Consider the following 19530-nt stretch of genomic DNA (forward strand, 5'->3'; position numbering starts at 1 on the left):
GCCATTCACCTGACTTAAGCGTGTTTCATCTCAGTCGTATAGGCTGATGTGCCGTGCTATTGCTTGCATTAATTTCAGTGGTATTCAGGGGCTCCAGCTGTAGCTGTCTGCCCTGTTATTGTGCTTGAGAACGTGGCTTGTCCCGCAGATTTATGCTGGACGCTGTGAATATATGTGTAACTCGCTCGTAGGAGCTGGTTTAATGCTGTATGCACCTGTTGATCTATTATTATTATCACTCTCTGCACTTCATGAGTCCAGCGTTGTTCGACTGTGTGTATGATGGTCTTGGTCCTCTGCCAGCTAGATGTATATATTAAACCTTTCTCCCTCTATCACACATGAACAAGTGCACGTAAAATCCATCCTTCTATTCTTGGCCCTTATTATTGAGTCTAGTGATCATCCTTGTTGTAGTAAGAGCTAGATATCTGGGTGTTTCAACTAGGTCCAGTACCCAACCTAAGTGAGGTGGGGTGCTAGAGCATTGTTGTATTCACCTGCCGCATCATGTTTAACTCTGTATATATTTGGGAGATAACATTGTTTTACATGGTGTGAATTTTATACTTTCCCCAAAGCGTAAGCTATTACGCAATGTCGAGAGACTGACTCAAAAGGGAACGTCTCAGCTTACTCAGCGTAACCATGGTTCCCTGAGAGGAGGGAACATGACATTACGTGGATCGCCATGTAAAACCTCCATGAGTATTCACTCAGAAAGATTCTGAGATAATTTGGTGCTCGTCGCTACCTATATTGCGACTGGGCCCGTCCATCACGTGAGCGCGCAAACACCATTGGCTATTGCACTGCACGTGAAATAGCGCGATTCAATCAGGCTTATGCAATTTGGGAGAAAGGAGTTTCCCCAAAGCGTAAGCTATTTTGCAATGTCTTGTTCTCTCCTCTCAGAGAACCATGGTTACGTTGAGTATTACGTTTTGCATTCCACTGCGCTGCGCAACCACCTCTGTATTGTCCATTCGAATGAGAACATGATGGTCTCTTCATGTGGTGACCACCTTCCGTCTGACCACTCTGCCCATACTGATTTCCTGCTCGTACATGCTCATGTTGAGTCAGGGCGTTAAGACATGCGCGTGTTACTACAATACGCGCTGTCCCTGATTTCCATGCTCTCTGCGGGACGTGGATCTTTACCAAAGCTGCAGTGGCCTCATTTGCAGCAGGCCCAGGTGGCAAATGGAGGCTGCAGTAGCCATCAGACCTAGTATCCTCTGAAACGTTTTCAGAGGAATGGCTCTCCCCTGCACAAAAGTGGTCAGAACAATGAGAAAAGTCTGAACTCACTCTGTTGAAAAAACGCATGATCATCGAACACGAGTCTAAAATCCTAAGAATATGATGGACTGACAGGGCTGGAGCGTGCTCTTCTGCATGTTCACCGGTAGGCCTAAGCATGTTAAATGGGCTAGGAGTTTGTGTCTGTGGTCCTTTAGCACACTCTGAGACTGGATGATAATGAGCCAGTCATCGAGTTCAGAATCTGCATCCCACTGAGTCTCAGGGGGGAAGAGCTGCATTTACATGTTTCTTGAACGTGCAAGGGGCCAAAGCTAGTCCGAAAGGCAGAACTTTGAACTAATAAGCGACATCGGTCCGCTTGGGGAAAAAGTGAGTCATCATTTTTGACTGTTTTTGCGCCAACTTGTCTGGAAAACGACCCACACCAAAGGGGCCTTGAGGGTTTACTGGGGCGTCAAGCAGTGGTGATTTGTCTGAGTCACACATTTCTGCGAATTTCGGCACAAATGCCACTGCAGCACTACCAGGCTGACCATGCGACTTTTTTCGCTGCACACAGGGCGAGATCCAGGACTTCAGGAGTCTAGTCTGAAACACCTGCAGGACCGCCATTGTATGAAGGGCGGATGCTAGATGTCCAGCCAAAACATATACCTTCTCTGCGATGTGGGCTGTAGTCCTACATGGCTTAGAAAGCAGCGAAGTTGACTTCCATCAGTGGGACTCACACAGGTGAGCCGCGATGGCCTCTTCAACAGGAGACAACTGGGCATAACCACACGTTTGTCAACCCCCTCCACCACAGAGAGGAGGTGAGTTCCTTGGGAATGGGCTTGAGCTGAATGAGGGGGGTGCCATGACCGCATGAGCTAATCGTGGAGCTTAGGGAAGAAGAGAGCTGGTCTCTGCGGGTCGTCCAACTGATGGCCTGCATTGAGGTAAGACCTGTCCATCCACTTCTTAACTGGCTGCTCTGGGACTGACCACTCCAGGCCCATATGGCCATATCACTTTTCAGTTTTCACATCGTCCTCTCTTCTTCAAGTGAAATTAAGTGAAGGAGAAAAATTCTGAGACAATTCTGACAACCCTGGAAATAGATTGAGCAATGTTGCATAGGTAAAGAGTTTCCAATATATATATATATATATATAATTTATTTATTTATTTATAAACTTTATCCCTCTATCACACATGCACAAGTGCACGTAAAAACCATCCTTCTATTCTTGGCACTTATTATTGAGTCTAGTGATCATCCTTGTTGTGGTGAGAGTATCCTGGCAACCACATCCAGATATTGAAGGATTGAGTGTCATAACGACGATGTAACATTACTTGTGTCTAAAACTGTCGCCTCGTGTCTAAAACGGTCATCTCATCACTTTGAAATATTTACAAAATGTATCTATGTTGCTAAGAATTTTGCATATTTTTGAATTAAAAGATTAAAAACACTGCAGTCCATTCAGTATAAATGACCATTTAAAAATACAATTAGGAAATACATATAAAAAGGCATATAGACATATTTTAATACTAGTGAATGACAACATGGATACTGTGTGCTATTCCTGGGAAAAGTAAAAGCAAACATTTTCCTAAATGCTGTAATGTCAAAGGTCTGCTTTTCAACTGAAGTTGTATTGATTTAATAAAGATTCAAATGGTTAGTTCAGCCAAAATTGAAAAGCCAAAATTCCATCATCATTTAAGTAAATGTAAAAGTAAATGCCCTCATGTATGCAAAAAAAAAAAAATATATATATATATATATATATATATTTGTATTTATTTATTTTTTATTGTGACTAATTATTATATTCTCAGTACAACTTTTTGATTACCAGAATTCTTCAAAATATCTTTTGTGTTCTGTAGAAGAAAGTCATACATGTTTGAAACATGACATAATTTTCATTTTTGGGTGAACTTTCCCATAAAAGATTCTGGTAAAGGACACATCGGATAAATTGTGACAGTTTAAGCAAAACTGGAATTGAAAAGTAATGTTAGGAATGCATATTTACAAAGACAATGATTTGTGGGATTTTAGTTAAACTGTGTGGAATGCAATTAGAATAAAATATAAACCTAGAACATTCATCCTCATATTATGTGCTAATCATTTAGTAATATAAATCTGAAATATAAAAAACAAAACCCATGTAATGCAACATGCGCAAATTAGTATTACTGCATTCATATGATTTGAGAGCGAGCAAGGTGTGATTCTTACAATAAAATCAACAGTTAGAATTTATATTCTTATAAATAAGTTGATAAATAAAGTCACTGAGGAAATATCACAAATCTTTCCTTTTGTAAATGAAGATCCAAGATCATCACAGCTACATTTTTTCAGGAATTTCTCCACTTAACCAAGAAAAAGAAACACCTTTGGTCCCTAACACCAAGTAGATCCTACAAGTCCTGAATTTGGACAATTGTGAATATGTTTAAAGACTATGTCACTGCAAAAAATATCTGTACACTTAATGGTTTCATGATGCATGTTCTGAATCCCCAAAGGTCTCTGAATAATTTTGTGCTAGTCTAAAATGAATGAGATGTGAGTATCTGAACAAAAGTAATGCAATATTTCAATTGAGGAGAAAAGCACAAGTGCATTTTTGCACTTTTACTGTGAATAAGGATACTGCGACTAAAATCTTCACTTCCAGGTGAACAATATGGTATATTACCTTCTTCACCATATCTGCAGTTTGCACTCTGATGCCCAAATGTGTATGTAAAAACATACAACCAATGTCAACAAAACACTTGATCACACCATTGAAGGTTGCTAAAAATACAGCTGTTCCCTGAAAACACTTGGAATCACACCCTGCCCCCCTGTTTCAATTTTGCAGGGATGACTGTTACTGAAGTTGCGATACCACATTAACCAACACACTCTTACTGGTCAGTCTTTGCAAGCCCTGCCTTCACAGAAACATCCCTGTCTTCTTCAACACCAACTCAGGGTTCGGTTACCACAGCGGGTGAAAGAAATACAACTCCACCACTGAAACCGATCAGCTCCTTCAGAAGCAAGCGGTGTTCGCTGTGCGGGTGCGTTTGTGTTAATCACACGATTTCGTCTGATTCCAAGCCGTACTCCTCATAGAGAGAATCCAGGATGGACAGCTGCTTCCCCATAGCTGGAAGGTAGAAGTCGAGGTCTCGGTGCATGCCGGTCTTGAAACCCTTCTTCAGCTCATCGCCTTCATGAGAAACCAGAGCAGCCATGAAGCCCTCATAGGACGGGGCGGCCCGTAGCGCCAGCTAACATACACAAACACAAAAACAGGGTCAGAAAGGACTAAGGGGATTTGAATGCATGTTGTCATGATTTTTCACAACTGAATATTGTTATTTTTTCAATGGAACACAAAAGGACAATTTTAAAGTCTTTATTCTCTATTGTGACGTATATCCGAGTTAAACGGCTCCTCGAACAAGAAAAAAAATCGAGGACAGGACTTTTGTCCTTCGGGAATTGATTGGATGGTTGTGGTTTGCTATTGCTGTGATTTCATGTGAGTGACACGGGAAGTTATCTTGATCAGAGAGTACGAGGGCACATGAATAAAAAAAAAATAATAATAACGATGTGAACATAATAAATACTGCTACATTAAATAAAAAATATTTGTGTTGTGTTTTCATGATTATATATATATATATATATATGATTAACCCTGATTAATCACATCGATCAAGTTTGTGTATATATATACACTCACCTAAAGGATTATTAGGAACACCATACTAATACTGTGTTTGACCCCCTTTCGCCTTCAGAACTGCCTTAATTCTGCATGGCATTGATTCAACAAGGTGCTGAAAGCATTCTTTAGAAATGTTGGCCCATATTGATAGGATAGCATCTTGTAGTTGATGGAGATTTGTGGGATGCACATCCAGGGCACGAAGCTCCCGTTCCACCACATCCCAAAGATGCTCTATTGGGTTGAGATCTGATGACTGTGGGGGCCATTTTAGTACAGTGAACTCATTGTCATGTTCAAGAAACCAATTTGAAATGATTCGAGCTTTGTGACATGGTGCATTATCCTGCTGGAAGTAGCCATCAGAGGATGGATACATGGTGGTCATAAAGGGATGGACATGGTCAGAAACAATGCTCAGGTAGGCTGTGGCATTTAAACGATGCCCAATTGGCATTAAGGGGCCTAAAGCTTGCCAAGAAAACATCCCCCACACCATTACACCACCACCACCACCAGCCTGCACAGTGGTAACAAGGCATGATGGATCCATGTTCTCATTCTGTTTACGCCAAATTCTGACTCTACCATCTGAATGTCTCAACAGAAATCGAGACTCATCAGACCAGGCAACATTTTTCCAGGCTTCAACTGTCCAATTTTGGTGAGCTTGTGCAAATTGTAGCCTCTTTTTCCTATTTGTAGTGGAGATGAGTGGTACCCGGTGGGGTCTTCTGCTGTTGTAGCCCCTCCGCCTCAAGGTTGTGCGTGTTGTGGCTTCACAAATGCTTTGCTGCATACCTCGGTTGTAACGAGTGGTTATTTCAGTCAAAGTTGCTCTTCTATCAGCTTGAATCAGTCGGCCCATTCTCCTCTGACCTCTAGCATCAACAAGGCATTTTCGCCCACAGGACTGACGCATACTGGATGTTTTTCCCTTTTCACACCATTCTTTGTAAACCCTAGAAATGGTTGTGCGTGAAAATCCCAGTAACTGAGCAGATTGTGAAATACTCAGACCGGCCCGTCTGGCACCAACAACCATGCCACGCTCAAAATTGCTTAAATCACCTTTCTTTCCCATTCTGACATTCAGTTTGGAGTTCAGGAGATTGTCTTGACCAGGACCACACCCCTAAATGCATTGAAGCAACTGCCATGTGATTGGTTGATTAGATAATTGCATTAATGAGAAATTGAACAGGTGTTCCTAATAATCCTTTAGGTGAGTGTATATATATATATATAAGTTGTGGGATCGGATACTTCAATATCTACTTTTTTAAGTTAAAAGGAGGGAACAAATTCTTAATTCGTGACCATGATATCTTGCCACGATCAACCCACCCCCACAACCCCCCAGACCCTTGTCGTGTAGGGCTCCGTACATAAATTGATTATTTAATATTTTTATTTGTTTGGACATACTTTAAACAACTTAAAAAAAATTATTTGGATTTAATTTTGTTCTTTTTGAAGCTTGACAACCCCTGGTTGTTATTAATCTTTTATGGTGAGAGCTGCCTAACAAAAAGTGTCTTGAAAACTGTCTTGAAAACAAAAAGTGTTCGACACTAGGGCAAGTACATTTCTCTTAGCACAATACTTACTGCAAAGACTCCTCGAATAACCCATCCGTGATATTGCCGTAATGTTTTTCCATATGCTTTATCTAAAAAAAATAATTAAAAAAACGTTTGAACAGGAGACATTACAAAGCACTGATATCAACGTAGGTGAAGGACATTTTGAACCATGTATCACAGTTTTACACTTGATCATGTGACTTACTAAGAGCTCCATGGACATCCTTCATCCCTGTATTGATTTCAGAAAGGAATTCTTTGAGGAACTTGAGTCCACGTTTAAGCCATAGCAGCGCTTCTGTGGCCGAGTTCCGCACCTGTGACATCTCCGTCTCCACCTCGTAAAGCACGATGCTTTGTAGGGTGGGGAAACTCTCAGGATCGGACACCACCTTCTGCTGGATCTTCTGATAGAGCAAATAAGGAGGATCAACTCAGATCAAGTTATGATGCCCTCTAGTGGTTATGGAGACACTAAATGTGACCCTGGACCACAAAACCAGTCACATGGGTAAATTTTTTTTATAAATTGATGCACCATTGATGTATGGTTTGTTAGGATATGACAATATTTGGCCGAGATACAACTATTTGAACATCTGGAATCTGAGGGTGCAAACAAATCGAAACATTGAGAACATCGCCTTTAAAGTTGTCCATTTATGTTCACGATTGTGCTCCATTCACTTACAAAAATAAATGTTTTATATATTTATGGTAGGAAATTTACAAAATATCTTCATGGAACATGATCTCTTTACATAATATCCTAATGATTTTTGGCAGAAAAGAAAATTCAAAAATGTTGACCCATACAATGTATTGTTGGCAATTGCCACAAATATACCCGTGCGACTTGTGACTGGTTTTGTGATCTAGGGTCACAAATGAGGACCTTGTTGACCCAGGCTCTGGCTCTTTTGGTACCCTAGGTGAAATTTTAGATAGCTATTTTAGATTTTAAAATACAATTTTAGATAAATATGGAATCTAATTTGGAATACTGAAGGAAAAAAACAATACTCCAACTCCAAGTTTTAAATCCACAGGCTCAAGGAATTTAGTTTTTCCAGGTATTTTAATAAAGAAATAAATGGGTTACATTTGTGTGTGTATATATATGTGTATATTATATATATATACTGTATATGTGTGTGTGTGTGTGTGTGTGTGTGTGTATATATATATATATATGTGTGTGAGTGTGTATATATATATATGTGTGTGTGTGTGTGTGTGTGTATATATATATATACACAGACACGCATGCACACACAATATATATTTAAATAAATATAATATATATACACACACGTATATTATATAAACACAAACTTATTTTAGAAACGATTAATCGATTTGACAGCACTAATATATATATATATATATATATATATATATATAGGCTATATATATATATATATATATATACACACACATATATATATACACAGTGAATCTATAATCCATAAACCCACTGCTCATGTAATTCAAAATATGCCACCTATTATTTACATTTCTTGCTTTTATAAAAAAAAAAAAAGGATGCATTGAGTTTCATTGTTTACATGTTACACTTACCTTAATGTTTCCCACAAAATCTAGTTTAACTGGAGCAAAGACAGTTGGTCCAAGTTTGTCTGAGGGGAGAAAGCCTTTGTAAGTACTTTGTTGGTTTAAATTATTTTCTGCCTAAACATACACTCAAAAGTTTGGGGTAAGATTTTTTTATTTTTTTAAGAAATGAATACATGTATTCAGCAAGGATGGATTCATTGATTAAAAGTGACAGTAACAACCTACAATGTTAAATAAATAAAAAACAATTTCAAATAAATGCAAAAAAAAATCTACTTATCAAAGAATCCTGAAAACGCATCAGTTTTCACAAAAACATTATGCCGCAAAACTGTTTTCAATACTGATAATACATAATGTGACCCTGGACCACAAAACCAGTCACATGGGTCAATTTTATGAAATTGAGATGTATACATCATATGAAAGCTGGATAAATAAGCTTTCAATTGATGTATGGTTTGTTAGGATAGGACAATAGTTGGCCGAGATGCAACAATTAGAAGATCTGGAATCTGAGGGTGCAAAAAAATCTAAACATTGAGAAAATTGCCTTTAAAGTTGTCCATTTATGTCCGCGATTATGCTGCATTCACTCACAAAAATAAATGTTTTATATATTTACAGTAGGAAATTTACAAAATATCTTCATGGAACGTGATCTTTACTTAATAGCCTAATTATTTTTGGCATAAAAGAAAAATAGATAATTTTGACCCACACAATGTATTGTTGCCATTTGCCACAAATATACCCGTGCGACTTGTGACTGGTTTTGTGATCCAGTGTCACATATATATATATATATATATATATATATACATATATATATACATATATATATATAAAAAATATAGGTAGGTCACAGTATTTTATTAATTTGTGAAGATACTATATAGATGTTTGTGGGAAATAAAAATTCATGCCAGTTCATGTTCTTTCTGCACAGATTCATTCCTGATGCGCAAGTTAAAGCTGCCACCACCACCCACAGAGAAACCAGCAATCCTAACCTAATCGCTTTCAGAAGCATCATGCCAATTCAAACTATAGAAAAAACTGCTAAATAGACTAACTGGTGCCCCCTAAACAAACAAAAACTTCATTACCACTGTATGTTCTTAAGAAGAAAGTGCTGTACAAAAGCTTTCATAAGTGATTGCTGCTACAGTTGGACTTTATTTTCTTGTTGTTCTGGGATCCTGCAGATACTCACCGAACTGTCCCAGTATAAAGACATATCAAAGCATGCATGACTATGCCTGAGGGAGAATGAGGGATTAACTGTGCAGACTAATATGAGATGCAGAATAATCATTTTAAAAAAATTATCAAGGGCATATGGCGAGCCGACACATGCACAGAGTGTCAGAAATCAATGTTCCCACGAGCCTTTAACAACCTTTAATAAGCACAACACTAATGAGAGCAAAGACTGAGATAGCCGACAGAACTGACAGAAGGAAAAAGACAAAGCAAAGAAAGGGTGGAAAATGGAGAGTGAAAGATAGAGTGTCCTACCTAAAACTGGTACTATAGCATAGCAAGAATCCAAAAAGGCCTGTGTGGGAATACCACTGTTGTCCTCCAGCATTATATCACTAAATCTACAAGAAAAAAACCACAGACATCACACAAGGACAATACATGTGAATTAGTACACACATCAACAGAGAGCACATTTATTTGATCAAATAAAACACATAAAATACAAAAGCAGGCATAGCCAAAGCAGAAGAAAACCGGTTTGGAGCATGCATTCCTTGATTGAGAACGGCACACATTAAATACATGTTTAGAAAATAAAAAAAATTACAATCTTCACACAGTGGTATAATACTGAAAAGGTTTTATATCTAAATACCAACCCATTGCTTTGATAACATTACTAGTTCAATTCAGTTTAGTTTCAGCCCAATGTAGGTTGTTGGAACAGATTAGTGCTGTAGTTATATGATGACCTCATCATTACATAAAGAAGATGAAAGAATTATGTATAGCAAAAGAATCTACAAACCCTCATCACAGGCCGGGTCTCGTTTTGAGTGATCAAAAGAAAACATACCATGATAAACATTTAATCATGGACCATTTGTCTTTCAAATCTTTACATATTGAAACCATTATATATGAAACTGTGAGACAATTAGATCATTGTTTTGGAACTTTCCACAAACAGGGTACAAATTACAGTCTTAAAACTTTTTCTTTTCCAGCAAGGAAGTTGCTTGTCTGTTAAATTCCGGAAGTCATTCTAAATATTAAACGAGATGTTTTAACCCTGTTACCAAAATTTCATAATTACCTTATTTTAAAATACTTATTTTAAACTTGATAAATAAACAAAATAGTCTGCTAGCTACTTAGAGATTAGATATCGCTGTAATAATTTTTTTCAGATAAAGTTAGCCTATACAAAACCACAATACAAGAAGTAACAGTCAATATACAAATGCATTATTAATAAACTTAAATTTATTTAGAAGCTAATTAGTTATCAAACTTGTGCTAGCTTATTAAATAATAGTAGTCTTGCATTAAGACATTAACAATAAACAATTACAGGAATTATTCAACAGAAATAATACAACTTCACTATATTTAATACTGCCATTTTGAGTGTTTCCGCATTACGTTGCAGCCGTCAAAATTTGCTTTGTTGTTCTGACATGGCGTGAACGCGCCTACTGTTTAGCTAACAAAAAAATGGGATTTGTACCTCTATTGCAGTAAAAAAAAATATGGGAGACCAAACTGTACCCTATTTGTGGGAAGTGCCTTTTTTAAACCATAATCTAATCAGGCTAGACTCTACAAATGATCTCATAGACTTAAATTATAAGTGCATTGTTTTTGTTTGTTTTAATGAACTATCAGATGTGTCCAACTTGTTTTCTGTGTTATTTCACAGCATTCACAAAACAGATTCTTAACTTGAACTTAACCTGGACATTCCTTAATATGAAACAGACATGATTGATAACGTCACTTTATCGCATTGCACCTGGTTCCTTAGAACACAATGTTACTATATGGAGATTTCTAGTCCCTCAATCTAGATTTTCACTGAAATGCTGACTCTGCATATCGCACATTTCTGTAAAACAAAATTCTAAGAGAAGTGTTAGCTATAACTTTACATGAACAAAGTAAACTGGATTCTGAATTGCGTAAATGTGTGCAGTGCATTCATCTCGTTTCTTCAGAGGATCACAGCAACGGAGGCGCCTCATACCTGTGGCTCATGGTACTGAAGAATGTGTCCACCTTATCTTCCTCTTCCTGTGTGTTCTCAGACTGAGGCTTGTTCACTTCCAGGTCAGCCTGGATTTCTTCAGTGACCATTTCTTCTTTGTTCTGTGTGGGGCTATGGGAGACTTCCAGTTGTTTTTCTTGAGCACGGTCTGCTTCTTCTGGTGGTTTGTCCTTCTTCTCTCCTACAGGTTCTTCAGGGTCATGCGTGCTTGATGAAGAGTAATTATGAGGCTCCATGGGCTCCTCTTGGTCCTCCATTAAACCACTTCCTAAACCAAACAAGACAGACAAGATAGGAAATGAGAGTTGAGGTAAGTCAAAATGTAGCACCAGTTCTGAATCCGACTGGCTTGATGCTTGGCAAACCTGTAGGTATGCTTTCTTGAGGAGATGGAGGTGGTTCATGTTCTGGTCCACTCTCATGTGCTGATGTTGCTGAGGTGTTTATTAAGTCCCTTTGTCTGCATAACACACATTTTCAACGTTTTAGAGACAAACAAAAGCACACCTGACCCACAAGAGTCCATTAACATTACTGAACTCACGTTTCTCCTTGGTGCTGATTCTTTGGATCAGTAGTTTTGATCTATGGAAATAAGAAATATTTTAGGTTCTGACAAACTGAATTAGAATTACAACAGCACAAACGTTAGAATTTTCCAGTTGGTGATTACGGTGTATTTAATATACCTTCTGAGGTTTGATGGTAGCCACAGGAGGAGAGCCTGGAGGGGTCTGACTCAGAAGTTCTGGATTGAACGTTCGGCTAGCAATCTGCATACACTCCTCCAGGGTCTTTAAGAAGGTGGTGCATGTGGACTTCACTAGATTTCCTGTCTCATCCCCTACCTGAAACCAACACATACCAAACCTGAATATCCAGAGCCACTTAAACAGTCTGAACAGTACTGGGCAGCTTTTTGACCCTTGGTTTTGTGATAAAGACAAATCACACACACAAGTTCACACTTGGCAGGTTTGGTTTGATTAAAACGAACTCTGGTGCGATTACTCTGTTAGTGCGGTTCATTTGAATAAGTGTGAAGGCTGCCATCAGAACCCTGGTGCGCACCCAAACAAGTGGACCGAGAACACTAAAAAGATGTGTCTCTGTCCACTTCCAAACAAACTCTGGTGCGGACTGAATGAAATATGAATGCAACACGGACAAAAGACATGCAAACGAACCAAAAGCAGGACATGCGACCCATAAAAGGACAGAATCCTCTGTGTGTGTGACGGAGGGATTCCTGCCGCTGTTTTGAGTCCTTTACACATTTTATAAGCTCTTCACGAGTTCTCAGCTCCATTATATACCACATCATATGTACAAACGTACAGCGAGCGCATTTAACCCAGCACACAATGTTCGATAAATTCCGTTGCAATATATACACCATAAAAGCTGTTTTTGTTTTGTTTTGTGTCTTTAGGGTTCAGTGTTAAAAATGACCGTGTGACCGCTAAGCAAACCAGGACTGCATCATTTTCTTTATTGGTCTGGACCAAAAGAACCAAGAGAACCGAACTACAAGTGTGAACACACCCTTAAAATGATAAGGTATGAAAAGATAAAACTTATAACCCTGCATTATTGATGTTTGATGAGCTTGTGAATTGTTTAATGGTATACATGTTTCCTCAATTATGTCCTTGAAGTATGCATAGTAAAGCAGAAGGCAGTCGAGGTCGACACTGAAAATCAACACGACACTCCCTTACCTCCTCAGAATCAGCTGTCATCTCCGCTAGAGGACTTTCTTGTATTTGGTTCACTTGCTGAAGGAGAAGGTCACAGTAAAGCCTTAGCTCAGACATTTTTGTCTTCAGAGCCTCTGAGCTTTCCTGGAGTTCTAAGAAAATAGAAGAGACTAGTGTTGACACTTGCTTTCTTCCTAGACAGTTCTTTGTAGAATTGCAAAATGAGGAACCATCATGATCTGAGTTGTGTAATTTAATTTGAATCCCATAAAATGGGTTTTGCTTCCTGTATTGACACATTGTCTGTCGAAACAGGAAGTTGGTGCCTGGACACAAAATATTTTTGGTATAATTTTTTTCCTGGAAGTGTAAGACTATAAATATTCAATATGTATAACTCCTTATAAGTTCATTTTGTCATATTGTAGGAGCTAAAAATCCATAGACATGGACTAAAAACCACAACACAATATGTAAGCTACCCTACACAATACCCTTTAAATTACTTTATCATATTTCACTGTCATATTAACACGAAACGAAAAGCCAGATGATCTACAGAGAATATCTTGTCTACTTAAGCAGAAATACAACACTCACCCTTCTCTCTCTTGGTTCGGTTGTCTGTAAGACAGGCTTTTGCAGTCCCTAATGCCACAAGCCATTTCTGCCTCTCTGCTGCATTAATTGCCCTGAGATAAAAGTACTGTTCTCCTGGAATGATCAGATCAACCCTTGTGAAATCCGATGGGTGAACTACAATGGGCAGAGGGAGGACAAAGAAGATGGATTAGCAAAGTATACCTTCTGTAAGATCATTCACAATAGTTGTAATACAGTACTTGGGTGTTTCTTCAACTAGGGACATTTTGGGGCCTGTGGGCTGTCAAAAATAATGTCTCTTCACACACTCTTAATAGTTTGTTTCATTAGTCTAATATGTTCAACAGTGAACACACATTAATCACAAACTTTTCCCCCTTATTTTATTAAGAAAAGCAATAATGATTTCAGCCACAGTGTCATTTACACCACATCTCAAATTAAGTTTTACGTTTAATAGCATTCTATGGTGGAAATGATGGCAGGGGATTTTTTGGGGACATTTTTTGAATAAAATAGCTGACACATCTGTCTTTTAAAGGGCTAACTTCATATCTAGCATTTTATGTATCCTAAATACAATTAAATAATATTTTCACCCTTTTTGATGAAATTACAGGTTAGAAATGAGGTACAATAAAAATAACTCACTTTTTTTTTTTATTCTGATCATGTCTCATATTTTATCTCAAACGCTTTACTGTTTTACCATGTATTAAGGAAAATGTTTTGATGTAGCAGTGGCAATAATAATACATCATTTTTCACACAATAAATATCAAAATAAGTATAAATAACAGTTATAACCATGTAATAATTCATACTTTTACAATTATTTTTGTTATAGCTGGGTTTGATAGTCTGGGTCTTAGAAAAGTGTAAAATCATAAAACCATAATTTGAAAAGTAGAAAAAATAAGTTCTGATGGTATTATATATATATATATATAAAAAAGTTTCCAAGACAGTAATGTGAAATTCAAAAATAACAGCTGAAATCTGTTTGAATGAAAATTAACCCCTGGGACATAAAAGTTCCTGAAGATTGCGCAAACGTATTATGACGCATTATGAAGCATATGAAGAATAGATGCTTGTGATGTAACCATTATTAGATTTCCTGCTCAGGTTAGGCATACACTTTCCCTTACCCTGTATTTCACACACAGATATTTTGATGCTGCCCTTGCATCCTTTCCATGCATCTTCTTGAGAGTCATAGTAGGAAAGAGTGCCTCCTTCAAGAACAAACCAACGGGGCTGCCAACCTTCAAAAGACACAAAGGAGCCATAATGACATTTTAAGCTGTAGCTGACGCATGTAACAATGTATCTGGATGACGTTTAAGATACATGAACATAATGGCTTGACTTGTTTTTCCAGTCAAGAGGCTTTTAACAACCCATTGTCAAAAATGAATAAAACACATTCCAATACATAATATTAGGAACTTTTCTGCGAATATATATTTTTTTTTTTAGCAGATGAAATGTATGTGGTTGAGTTGGTCACTGCTTTGGATAAAGTATCGACACAGAGAGTTAAAGAGGATGATGGCTTAACTTCATTTATACACTACTAAAGCTAGCAAACAGGCTAATTGCTTTACAGACTTCCCTTATTTATATAACACATAACTGTTAACTGACGCAGCATACATACCACTAATATAGTTGGTCCATTTATAGAGAACTCCCTCCATGGTAGACATTCTCTGGACAATTCATTACTTAGTCGTGGCAAGACTGAGCCCAACACAGCCTCTTTGAGAAACTCGAGATAATTCTTACCTACGACAATTGTACGTAAAAGACGCACAGTTACTGCTGGGAGTTGAGATTACGCAAATGATTTTCGTAAATGCTTCGAGAGTACAAATCCATGTGATCATAGAAGGATCGGCCCACGCGCCTGACGTCTGTGGGATTTTCTCTTAGAGCATCTCTGATTGGATACAGTACGAGAATATGGGCGTTGTTGTACTGGGGCTATGTGTTTGACGTCCAATGAAAATTGAATATTGGTTGTTAAGGCGTGTCTTCAAAAGAATCTGACCAATAATAATACAAGGTTTTATTTTAGGGTGGTAACGTTTACATTGGGATCTGGGAGTGTGATCTGATGTCCGTCTCATTTCTTCGAGTCGGTTCTTTTGAACAGGTCGTTTTAAAAGAATATACTCAACGAGTCTTTTACGCCATTGCGTTATGACATCTTAACGTGGCATATTACATTCTCATTCTAATATAGCCTACTGATTTGTTATTAATAAAACGTTAAAAAGAACAGTATTTATTCAGTCAAAATAGAAATCTTTTCTAACAATATAAATCTTTACTATCACCTTTTTTAAAATATCAATTTGACACATCCTTGCGGAATAAAAGTATTAATTTCTTTCAAAAAAAAAAGAAAGACAAAAATTACTGATCCAAAACTGTTGAATGGCAGTGTACATTTTCACAAAAGATTTAGATTTTAAATAAAGGCTGTTCTTTTAAAACGTTTTATTCATCAAAGAATACTATCACAGGTTAATATAGCCTATATATATATATATATATATATATATATATATATATATATATATATATATATATATATATATATATATTAAGCAGCACAACTGTTTTCAACATTGATAATAAATCCGCATATTAGAAATGATTTCTGAAGGATCATGTGACACTGAAGACTGGAGTAGCCTAATGGATGATGAAAATTCAGCTTTGCATCGCAGAAAGTAATTCTATTTTAAAGTATATTAAAATAGAAAACCATTATTTAAATTATAATAATATTTCAAAATGTTTTTTCTGTGTTTTTCATCAAATAAACGCATGCTTGATGAGCATAAGAGGCTTCTTTCAAAAACGTTAAAAATAAAAATAATAATGTTTCCAAACTTTTGACCATATTCTCATAATGATCTAAAAATTCATGATCACTTGGCTAGTTTAAAATTTCAGTAAGTTTCATATATTTAAATAAGTCATACAATCAGCCATTAACATTTCTGCTATTAACTAGATTTGACTGTGCACTTCTCATTCGGTAGTGAATTGCTCGGAATTATTTAGACAGCTTTGTGAACAGGTTCGAACAATTCATTGAAGAGAGTCGACTCAAAAGAACGATTCGTTAACGAATCGGACCAACAGCGCTAGTTTTGGGAAAGACCCCTGCAGAAACTTGCTTGCCACGTAGTCGCGGCTGCACAACTTGTACTTTGTGAAGCTTTTCATGCTTTGTTGTGTATGAAACATCAGCTTAACAGTTAGAGGTTGTTAAACTGTTCTTGATATTAAAATGATTCCAGAATTGTGGACATGCATTTTTTCTGCATTCTTCTTTTACGTGCATGGAGCAAAACTTCCGGAACCAGAGGTGAAGATAGAAGTTCTGTACAAACCTTTCCTTTGCCATCGTAAATCCAAATACGGGGATATTCTTCTGGTGCACTACGATGGCTTTCTGGAGAGTAATGGCACAATGTTTCATTCCAGGTGACATCTAATGAACCATCTACTGCATGTTCATAAACTTTAAATAGACTGCACACTGCAAGAACAGACTGTGTTAACCTAAGCCTGCTCTTTTGCTCTGAGAATTCATTAGTTAACTGTCCACATGTGTTTGTAGCTGTTGAATACACAACATTTAAGCTTAAACATCTATGTTTTGGACCATGTTAGTTTGTTTCTGATATAAGGTGAGCATTAGCATGTTATATGGTATACCATGGTCCAAAAACAGTGTGACCACCTTTAGCTGTTATCTGGTGTGTTGCTGGACCAAGATGGTCTAGTTTGGACCAACTTAGACCAGATAGAAACACCTATCATGTTCCAAAACACAGCTGCCAGCTCAAGCATGTCAAGTATGCATGTCTCTAGAGTTTAACAGAGTTTTGCTCATGTCTTGTAATCGGCAGCCGTCATCATGGAGACAAAAACCCTGTCTGGTTCACTTTGGGGATCCGTGAGGTGATCAAGGGTTGGGACAAGGGTCTTCAAGGCATGTGTGCGGGGGAGAAGAGGAAGCTGACTATCCCTCCAGCTCTTGCATATGGCAAAGAGGGCAAAGGTGTGCCAGCAAGACGCATATTCATAAAGCATTACTTGAGGAACTTTGGCTTCCTACACCTTCTGATATTGAACTTGTCATTGACGTTGCATTGAAGGAATAGTTCTCCCAAAAAATGAAAATTCTTTCATCATTTATTCACCCTCAAGTTGTACTAAACCTGAATACCTGTATACCAAATAGTTGATGGCCCCCATTGACTTATATATATGAAAAATAAATACTATGGAAGTCAATGGAGACCAGAAACTGTTTGGTTACCAACATTCTTCAAAATATTGTCTTTTGTGTTCAACAGAACTTCAAACAGGTTTAGGGAAAATAAATGATGACAATTTTTATTTGAGGGTGATCTAAAACACCCCATACAAAAAGAACTTACATTATCTTGCCAATGGTTATGCTCTGTACTCAGGTAAAATCCCTCCGGAGAGCAGTCTGATCTTTGACATCGAGATCATGGAGATCCGAAATGGGCCCAGGTCACATGAGTCCTTTCAGGAAATGGACCTCAATGATGACTGGAAGCTTTCCAGATCAGAGGTTTGTTCACAACTGTATGTCAAAAAGCAGCTGTTTCATGGGTTTCAGAATAGTAATTTATTTCAGGGAGTTATTTGTGTTATTCCTTTCTATTTCAGGTCAAAGAATACTTGCGCAAAGAGTTTGAAAGACATGGATACGCCCCCAATGACACCCATCATGAAGTGATGGTTGATGACATCTTCCAAAAAGAAGATGAAGACAATGATGGATATATTTCATCCCGGGAGTTCACTTATAAACATGATGAACTATAAATACACACTCCTGCAAAACCACAGCAATGTTTACCTTGAAAAGATTCCAATATTTACCTTCAGAGATTTGCAGCGTGTCAGTATCATTTCACATAATGTTACGGTAGATATAAACAGGTTTTCTGTTATCTACAGGTCATGTGTGTAAATACATTTTCTTTATTTTTTTAAATATAGTTTGTTTGAGCTGTTTGTAGTGTTTGAAGATTTTAGGTCTTTTTCAATGGCAAGATGAAAATTTAATTCTGCTCAAAGATAATGTTTTTTTCCCCAAATTGCCTGTTAAGTGAAATATTGAACCTTTGAGAACATTTCAGTGCTGTTTATTTTATAGTACGTGTGTGTGTGTGTGTGTTACTTCAGAGCCAAATGAATTATGCATACTGTTTACAATATTTAGAAGATGTTAAAGTTAATTTGTCAGGAGTTGCCTGTAAGTATTTCTTATAAAGTATAAAATATATCAGTTTTGTGCTGCTCATCACTTTTGACATTGTAGTTTTATACACCATCACTAGAGGGAGCTCTTCTCTTAGCCTGTTATAGCCTGTCATGACACAAATAACCTGAGATCATGCCAATCAAATTAAGTTTTTTTTTGGATTGGTTATTATCTGCAATGGCTCTAACATACATAGCCTACCATAGATAAAAACATACTTTAGTGTTTGATAATGAACAAAGGGACAGAAAACTCTGAGACATGCAGTTAAAATGCAGTCATGTGGCCTTTCATTGACAGATGGCATAGTTATCATCACACACCTTCATAATGCAGATGACTAGTTTGTGGTGTGGATTACAATTTGGATACAACATTTACTCAGAGCCATGTTTAACAACATTCCATTCTTTTACTATGGCATTACACAGTTACATAAACCTTTTGTTACATTAGTGACATTTACAGTTTGTGT

At 37.3% G+C, this 19530-nt stretch overlaps 2 protein-coding genes across 2 annotated transcripts; one reads left to right on the forward strand and one right to left on the reverse strand.

The window, feature by feature from the left end:
- Nucleotides 1-2736: 2736 nt before the first annotated feature.
- Nucleotides 2737-15547, reverse strand: plekha8 (pleckstrin homology domain containing, family A (phosphoinositide binding specific) member 8). Its single transcript, XM_082149994.1, has 13 exons — nt 15390-15547; nt 14878-14994; nt 13724-13879; nt 13145-13275; nt 12113-12271; nt 11968-12008; nt 11789-11883; nt 11403-11691; nt 9689-9774; nt 8171-8229; nt 6795-6996; nt 6614-6675; nt 2737-4557 (listed from the first exon to the last, which is right to left on the reverse strand). The coding sequence occupies exons 1-13, from the start codon at nt 15436-15438 to the stop codon at nt 4360-4362; spliced, it is 1644 nt and encodes a 547-aa protein (XP_082006120.1). The 5' UTR covers nt 15439-15547; the 3' UTR covers nt 2737-4359.
- A 1335-nt stretch (nt 15548-16882) lies between these two features.
- On the forward strand, nt 16883-19219 carry fkbp14 (FKBP prolyl isomerase 14). Its single transcript, XM_082150023.1, has 4 exons — nt 16883-17233; nt 17662-17813; nt 18229-18356; nt 18455-19219. The coding sequence occupies exons 1-4, from the start codon at nt 17037-17039 to the stop codon at nt 18611-18613; spliced, it is 636 nt and encodes a 211-aa protein (XP_082006149.1). The 5' UTR covers nt 16883-17036; the 3' UTR covers nt 18614-19219.
- Nucleotides 19220-19530: the final 311 nt, after the last annotated feature.

Source organism: Leuciscus leuciscus (genome assembly GCF_965113295.1).
Source record: "Leuciscus leuciscus genome assembly, chromosome: 20".
Lineage (NCBI taxonomy): Eukaryota > Metazoa > Chordata > Actinopteri > Cypriniformes > Leuciscidae > Leuciscus > Leuciscus leuciscus.